This window comes from Protomyctophum parallelum (assembly GCF_964188405.1).
Source record: "Protomyctophum parallelum genome assembly, chromosome: 11".
NCBI classification, from domain to species: domain Eukaryota; kingdom Metazoa; phylum Chordata; class Actinopteri; order Myctophiformes; family Myctophidae; genus Protomyctophum; species Protomyctophum parallelum.
In genome coordinates, this window is record NC_139707.1 from 40,345,424 (window position 1) to 40,354,512 (window position 9,089).

The 9,089-nt window shown below is 43.4% G+C and overlaps 1 protein-coding gene across 1 annotated transcript in view; it reads right to left on the reverse strand.

The window, feature by feature from the left end:
- Positions 1-509: 509 nt before the first annotated feature.
- itgbl1 (integrin, beta-like 1) overlaps positions 510-9,089 on the reverse strand; it is a 48,756-nt gene continuing 40,176 nt past the window's right edge. The window contains exons 9-11 of the mRNA XM_083777491.1: positions 6,494-6,640; positions 4,875-4,988; positions 510-1,397 (exon numbers count right to left, since the gene is read on the reverse strand). Coding sequence (XP_083633617.1) covers positions 1,309-1,397; positions 4,875-4,988; positions 6,494-6,640 — 350 coding nt within the window. The 3' untranslated portion in view covers positions 510-1,308. The remainder of the gene's footprint in view (positions 1,398-4,874; positions 4,989-6,493; positions 6,641-9,089) is intronic.

Sequence of the window (9,089 nt, forward strand, 5' to 3'; positions counted from 1 at the left end):
ATATTATTGCACATGCCATTTTGATGGGACAAATAAACATGGAGGGGTTGGCTATACTAAAAAGCATGAAAAAAAAGGCCAAAGTAGAATTAAAATTTCTTTGTGAATTCGGTCCTCTGTTCAAGTGGTGATGGAGCACTTGTGTCATTGCAGCTCTTATCGTCTGATACACTGCAAAGCCATGAGTGTTAATTGAAATCGGGGACTATACAAATGGAACCAAATGGACCCGCAAGGGTCCGGCTGGTTCCATTCGTACTCTCAGAGTTAAATTGACACATACGATTTGACTGTGTACCACCTTTTTTAAAGTGACATGGACGTCCAGCATGACACAACTGAACTATGTATGTCATTTTGTTTTATTTTTTTCTACCACATACAATTTAACCTTATCACTAGTTTGACTTGAGTGGGAAATGCCCTGATGTACTACCAACGGTATACAGTATGGGTTTCCATGCAGATTGTTGTGGACGGGCTGTTTTATAGAGGTGGAGAAGAATAGGCACTATTAAAATGATTTATTTTCAAAAATATATATATAGATATATACCATTGCAAGTATGCCCATTGGATTTATGTCATGTTATAATGGATTTATAACCATGTATGATTAAGGTCTTCGCATTGTTTTCCATGCAAAATGTTTGTGTCATGCGGCACATTTAATGTTTTATTATTAAAAACGAATAAAAACCTCAATCGATACTCCTGACTTGAGTGCAGAGTGAACATCGAGTCGTTTGTGAAAATGCACCATTGTTCTGCTAATAAACAAAACGACTACCAATACATTATTATGCCCCACAAAATCGCACAGTCCCTCTCCTTTTCAAAACAAATCATCATAAAACATTCTCTTCTCCTCCCACAACTGAATTCTGTTTGTGCACCTGTATACTATTATGTGTAGCTTTATGGAATATGTAAGCTTTTATACATATACAATTTTCATACATATTGCTATATTAGAAACATAAAACGTTACATTGTAATGTGTTCTAAAGACAGAGCGAGAGAGAGAAACAAACTAAACACATTCTTTCCCATTTGAGTATTTCTCTTTTTTGCATACAAAACACGGTTTTAAAAAAGCTCATTTGTAACCAGTACAAAGGATTTCATGAATGAATGCTGATAATACAACTTAAGTGATTCAGATAAATCATAACGAAGGGAGTTACATCCAATGTTTTGGTCTTGGCCTCTCGCTCCCTCACTGGGGTCCAGGTTTGCGGCAGTTTCTGCAGCCCTTCGGTGGTGGCCTCCTGGCAGCCAGGTCTTCCGTGTCCACAGTGGCCTGCCTTAGTACTCAGCTCCCACCCAAATCTCACAGGCGTTCCCCGTCCAGCCATCCCAACACTCGCAGTTGCCGCAATTGCACACCCCGTTCCCTGGTAAGGAGAGGTGGTGAGAAGGGCAACTGTGAATTAACTTGAGAATATAACTGCTCCATCATGCTTGACCTTTTTATAACAAGGTTCCTGTTCTCACACCCTGCTTCACGAGCAGCAGCTTTGTGATGGAGGAGGGGGACTTTCAGCATACTAGGAATGCTAGGCTTTTAGGATAGTTTGGGCTCTCACTTGCTCACTCATCAGCTGTAGCAACTCATAATGTAAGAACATTTCATTATGAAATCAGTTTCGTTTCGTGTACTAAAAGCTTATAATGTAACAATCATATAATGTAATCAAATGAGTGCATATCATAATCATGGATTTTTCCCTGGTTTGAATCCACTATTTTGAACATTTTCTAAATCCTAACCAGGCTACCGTAAGTAAGTAGTTGTCACACGTTTCTGTGGGGCTGGAGATAAGGTGGGGTCCTACAGAAACACAAGGTCCCTGGTTCAAGTCAGCCTTTTTGATCATCTTTACTTTTGCATCTAAATCATAATTATTAGAGTAAGTAATTAGTTGTAACAAGAACCATCTACAGTATGCATGGGAGGAAAGGTCAGTGCTTTTGTTAACAGAAGATTCTCGGTTCAAATCCAACAATGTTTTCCAAGTTTGTATCTGACTAATCTTTAACTGAAGAACGTTCATTAGAGTGACTTTAGTAAGGAAATAGCAGCGTTTTGTGTTTTGTCACACAGACACGTCGGATACACACACATACACACATCCTTGTTGGAACGCGGCCGTTTATTGAAAATCACACCCGTGTGAACTGAGTGGTGCAACTCCCCCCCCCCCCCCCCCCCTCTCTCTCTCATTAGCAGGCAACAGTGCAGCACTATCTCTCTCTGTTTCTGGCACAACAGCGCCACTTTTGCCCCTACTGGTACTCATAGTCACACATAGGTTAACACGGACATTGCTGTTCCTTGGAGTGGTTGTACCACAAAAAAAAAAGAAAACTGACCTATCTGAAAGGGGGGGGGGGAGTAATCAGAAGCAGTTGACTGCGGTGGAAAACTGTCAACACACTTGTGACAACAGGTGCTCTCACATTCCTCAAACATATGAATCTGTTTTGTCAATCTGCCTGCGGTCTATAGTCCTCGTATCTATCCCATCTATTGAAGAGTTGTTGTAACATCCCACTCTGGATGTTACCCCCGGCTAGCTCTGTGCATGGCACATGTCAAGTGCTGAGTTGTCAGAGGGGAGGCAGCGGGGTTAGGAGGTGGACGCCCGCTGTCTGCCTGTCACACAGAGGAGAAGAGACACATTTACAGACAGCGCTTCGCCCATGGAGGGAGGAGATGCTGGAGGACAGGCCAGGGAGGCAGAGAAAGGGGGAGGCAGAAAACAGGTTGTGGTGGTATGTATAGGGGTTGGATGGAAGAGCTGAAAAGGATCATGAGGTATACGGGAGGGAGCGATATGTGGCCCATTCCGACATATTTGGCCCTGAGTGAGCGATACGTGGCCCATTTGTGACAGAATTGACCTATCAGGATAGTGGGTTACTGGTTCCCAGGGTGCGGGCCTGCCAGAGCTGCCACTCATTTAGCCTCATCCAGGGACAAGCGGAGGCTGACATGTAGCACACCAAGAGATGCCACTGCGGCAATCTGTAAACAACAAGCTGTCTGCCACCGGAGCAAGAACAGAGGCTTTTCTTTCTAAGCCTTGGTTGTGCCCTTTGGATGCCAGAGTGAGTCATCTGCATTCTAGACTTGTGTTCGTTTAGACGGTGAGACTGCAATATTAAAAGGAAACGATGCTTAGGTTTGCCGGGAATTATCCGAGAGTGACAAGTAAATCCACTGACAAAGACAATTAGGTGTGTTTCATGGTGACGGGGAGGCCTAATTTGTTTGAAAGATTTCCTTTTTATTTATTTAATTTCTTTTACCTTTGTTAGATGTGTGCAAATTACATTTTGTCTCCCAGGCTAAAATGGCTTGAAGGAATTATCATCTTTGGTGCATGTAATGAACCAGCAGGCATTTTCTAATATGTGGAATTTTCCACATCACTCATCGATTGTATGTGTAATGAGAATCTACAGCTTTTGACGATTGCATAAAAATTCTGGCTGGGATGTAGTAGTTTGAGTAGTTTACTGGCAAAGTCGTAAGACACATCTTGGAAAATGAACATTCATTGGTACCTCGTAAAAAGGGTTTGGGGTGCAGGTTTGCTTCTGTGTGTTTGTGTGTGTGTGTGTGTGTGTGTGTGGGTGGGTGGGGGGGGGGGGGGGGCTTCAGAATTAGATGAAAGGAAAATGAAAGCAATAATCCTCATGCATATGTTAATGGTGACATGAAAAAGTTTGAGAACCACTGACTCCATCTTGAAATAAATAAAATGCTGATCCTTAATTTGCGTCACACTGTGGCTGCGAGCCTGCGTGGCATTTAGTGTCATGAAATGCAATAAGGGAAGTACTTTAAACAGCTGTCCAAACTCTTGGCAAGCCCCAGGACAGAAATAATTATAAACATACTGTCACTGAAATGTCATTATCAGCTCAGAGAAGTCGGCTCCTGTGGATTAGGAGATGTACAGAGAAAAGTATCCGTGCGTGTGCATGGCTGCATGCCCATTTTCCATTTAGCTTTTTCTGTTGGTTCTCCATCCTTGACACGTTTGTCAAAGACATTAACTATTATATAATTGTGTGTGTGTGTGTGTGTGTGTGTGTGTGTGTGTGTGTGTGTGTGTGTGTGTGTGTGTGTGTGTGTGTGTGTGTGTGTGTGTGTGTGTGTGTGTGTGTGTGTGTGTTACAGTTACAGAAACACTGTCACATATTCTTAATGGCTGCTATGTATATAAGGGAATGTACATTGCTAGGCACGACAGAATTGTTGACCTATTAGCTAAGGACATAAGTTCATATGTTTCATCATCTGCCAAAATGTATAAGCACTCACGTGTCTCAACTGCCATGTTCATGCACAATAATGGAAATTATGCTTTTTCAGATGTCACAGCTAATACACCAGATATTGTTGTTGTTGATGACAGTAGAGAAGTGACCATTTTGGAAGTGGCATGTTTGACCACAGTCTGGAACAGGCATTCCTTACCAAGGTGCTTAAGTACCAGCGTCTTAAGGATGCTATTATACAGCTTGGCTACAGATGTAAACTACTTGTGTTCATATTTGGAAGCCTCGGTAATGTCCACAAATCAGTCGTGAGGGGCCTGCAGATTGCAGACATGCCCAAGCCGAGAGCTAAGGCATCGGCAAAATTCTGTTCAGTGTCTGCAATAATTGGCAGTCGCCATATATGGAGAAGGCGATGCTTTATGTACCCGTGATCTGTATCTGAAGCACTTGTTGTAGAGTTTTCTCAAGTTTGCGCATCCACTATTGTTTGTGTTCAAGAAATTTCTTGTAAAATGTGAATACAAATAAAGATGTTAAATGTGTGTGTGTGTGTGTGTGTGCGTGTGCGTGTACACCACCTGTGCAGATAAGGCCATCATGTTGGTCACACTCTCGGTCATCACACTCACAGAACTCTCCAGACACCCACCAGTCCTGGGGTGAGCACATACACTGGCCACAGTGACAAGACCCTGCCGAAACACGCACACACACACACACACACACACACACACACATTACTATACTCGTGGGGACATTTAATAGTGATTTTATGAATGCCATTTAAAAAACACACGTGCATACACACAGAACACACTGTTAAAAGTCAAGAACCATGATATTTGAACACATCTTCCGTTAAAAACCCCTGTGAAATGCTGTCCACAATGTCTCCTGTAAACTGCTAGTACTATAGTATTACATTTGGTGGAGACGATCAACAATGCAGGCAGAATGATCAATATGCTCCCCCTTGTCTACGAACCCAAACAAATCTCACCCTCTTTTAACACCCGTCTCCTCCCCTATAGCCATCCTCCCGTCAGCATTTTTTGCTTCCCTCTGCTCCTCCTCAAGGACAGCAGGACAGGATAATAAGGTGTTAAGGGTTCTGGTATAGGGAAGGAGGCTGACGAGACAGAAATGAACGTATACGAGTCTGGTGTGTGTGTGTGTGTGTGTGTGTGTGTGTGTGTGTGCGTGCGTGCGTGCGTGCGTGCATGTGTGTGGGGATGTTCTATCAACACGGGTGGAGGGGGTCGGGGGTCATTGGGAACCAGTCTGAGCGGAGGAGAGGTCAGCCTCAACTTGACACTGCATTTGAAAGTGGGAGGAATGAGGAAAAGATAGAGAGAGGCAGAGAGGGAGTACAAGAGAGAGAGAGAGAGAGAGACAAGGACAGAGTCAGACGAGGTGAGGAGATGAGGGGAGGGAGAGAGGAGAGGAGCTGAGAGAGATATTTTTTTATGTTTGTGTCTGAATGCTGTGGAGCGTGGGGAATGAACATGCTCGTCTTCATTTTCACACCCCTGGCTCTTAACGCTGTGCAAGGCTGGACTAACTGCGGTTGGACTGTTGTGATAATGATGAACCTGCATAATATATACAGTAACAGTATTGTCACGTACAGGTATACCTTCTTGATAAAATAGAAACAAAATAGCCTGTTCATTATTATGAATTGATTGGCATATAGAGTGACAGGCAGCAACCAGAGATGCGCGTCGCTGTGCTATAAGCAACATAATTTCAAGGCTGCAGCTACAGTAATTATGCGCTCGTGGGATTTGGAGCACGACCCAAAACTACGAAAATGTAAATTCAGTGATGATGAAGTTGATTAATTCAATAATAAAAACACTGTGAAAAGTTGGAGGGACACAATGCAATGTGGGTGACTAATGTTCATAATATATATATTGAAAACATATGATTACTTTGATTACATCATTTGAACATTCTTCGAGGGTTTTCTCTTTCCGGATACTGTGCTGGGTTAAATGTCACCGTGCGGGGGAACATTATTTTCAGGAATTTCCACTTGCGGTGCCTCAGGCAAGCTTTCTGCTTATGTGTTCATGTCCCATAGTGTGGAGGCCTTGTGCCTAGTGAATGCTCCGCCATACGACGACGTTGCGCACTGAAAAAAGCAGACCCGGCTAGTATAGCAAGTCATCATATTGACATTTCTGTTCACCTTTCCCACTGCACAGGAGTCCGTCATCGGTCTCGCAGAGCTCCTTGCTCTGCGCATCGCTCATGTCACATGTCCGCGGGAACTGGCAGAGTTTCCCGAACCACTCCCCCTCACAGATGCAGCGTCCACAGGAACAGTAGCCGTGACCTGTGAATGCATGGAACACGCGTGCATGCAGTCAAATCTGGATCGTTCATTGAATCACTCCTATATACTGTATATCAGCTAGCAACCTGTGGGGCCGGAGTCTGCAAGGACATTGCAAGTGCACAGGTCTCCAAATAGTTTGCAAAACACTAAGATTTATCAAAAACCTTAACATTTCATTGTGATACAAATAGGTAGCAGTGTTGTTTTTGGCAGTAAATTTCTATTTTAGTTTAGTCACAAAAATCTCTGATTTGTACTGTGTGCATTGTGGATATACCATTTTTTGCCAAATGTCCGCCCCCCCCCCCCCCCCCCCCCCACAGAATTTATCCGTAAGGGTTAAAGTGGTTGGATGCAGCGGTTTATATCTAATGGATAGACCTTTACCGTTAGAGAGTACGGGGTTGGATATCGCTTGATGCCGAGAAGGCGTTTGACCGTGTTGAGTGGAACTACCTGTTCTTCACCTTAGAACGGTTTGGTTTTGGTGAACGTTTTATCTCCTGGGTCAAATTGCTGTACTCCTCTCCATTAGCCTCGGTTAGAACGAACAATGTTCAATCTGAATACTTTAGTCTACACCGCTCGTACATTTCCCACGTTTCCAAATTTACCTAATGAATCTGTTATAGACACCCTTCTGACTCCGTTGCCAACCTTGAAGGGTGCAATCTCATGTATTTATGATGAGATTTGTTGTTTGCGCCCAGAGTCTTTGGATTCATTAAAGGCTCGTTGGGAGGTGGATATTGGAGAGGAGATAACTGAGGAGGTTTGGGATACAATTCTACATCGGGTACATGGGTCCTCTATTTGTGCGAGGCATGCTCTTATTCAATGTAAATTACTACACTGTGTCTACTACACCAAGGCCAGGTTGTCTAGAATATATAACGATGTGTCTCCTGAGTGTGATAGATGTCGGCAGGCTCCCGCAGACCTCATCCATACGTTTTGGCTCTGCCCTTCTCTACACAAATATTGGACCGATATCTTCAATTCCTTATCAAAGATAGTCGGGCAAAGAGTGGAACCCACACCTTTGGGGGCCCTGTTTGGTGTTTTTCCCTCAATACCGTCGCTCTCTAAACCAGGCCTGGCCTTTGTCACTTTGTTAGCGAGGAGACTAATTCTGACCAACTGGAAATCGCCCACTTCCCCTTCTCACACTCATTGGTTTAGGGACACCTTGTACTGTGTAAAACTGGAGAAGATTAGACACTCCTTGAATGGTTCTTCCGATAGGTTTGGGAGGATATGGGGTCCATTCTTTCAATTCATTCAGAATTTGAATCCGTCTCTGCTTGGGGATGAGTGAGGTCTGCTGGACTTTTGTTTTAAAAGTAGATTATACTGTGATTGGATTGTATGGATTGTATTGTATTGGATTATGGATGTATCATGTACCTATTTTTATTTTTATATAGGATGTTGTGTACTGTTGTTTTGTCTGTTTTTGTCTGCCTTTTATTTTTCAACTTTTACTGATCTTGTATTTAAGGTTTGTTTGTCTTGTTTTCTGTTGTCCTTTTTCTTTGGGGTGAAAATTCAATGTGTTTACTCTTTTATGTCATACTTGTGGGGTTTATTTAAGAGAAGCTGTTAATGTTAATTATTCTTTTTCAAACTATTTAAATAATGCTTCTGTGAAAAAAAACAATAAACAAAGTTATAAAAATAAAGAAGAGAGTACGGGGTTGGGGGGGGGGGGGGGGGGGGGGGGGGGGGGGGTTGATGCAGAACAGAGACGCGTAAAGTTGACGAAGAGAAGAAGGTGAGTCTTGACACTAATAAGCAGTACAAGGAGACAGGCCCTGCACAGGAAGACGAGAGAGACTGCAGGCTTATTGTATTTCCCTGGGAGACATGAAAGGAAACTGTCACTGCTGGTCTTGTCCTCGCCTTAATAAACCTCTCCACCACTTCAGAGAGCGGAAGAAAAGGAGAGAGAACAAAGAAAGGCTACAGCAGACAAACACTGACAAGTGCACACATGTGTTCACATTCACATGGACGCACACACACACACACACACACACACACACACACACACACACACACACACACACACACACACACACACACACACACACACACACACTCATAAACAGGCCACGCCATTTAATTGGTTGAAACAGGTGGTTGGTGTCCTAATGGGTCCCCAACAGAATTTCACAAACACACACACACATACACACACACACACGCACGCACGCACGCACGCACATGCACACGCACATGCACACGCACACGCACACACTTTCATCAACACAACCTTTTGGATCCCTCATGCTTATCCGTGATTTACTGTAGGCCTATACTTACAGCGTGCAGGTAATTCACACCGAAGATCTAAAAGCTGTACGTCATTGTTACGCTTCTGATCAGCCACTGATCAGCTAAAGATTAACATTCAAAGTTTGCAGGAGTGGCCTGTTGTGAACAA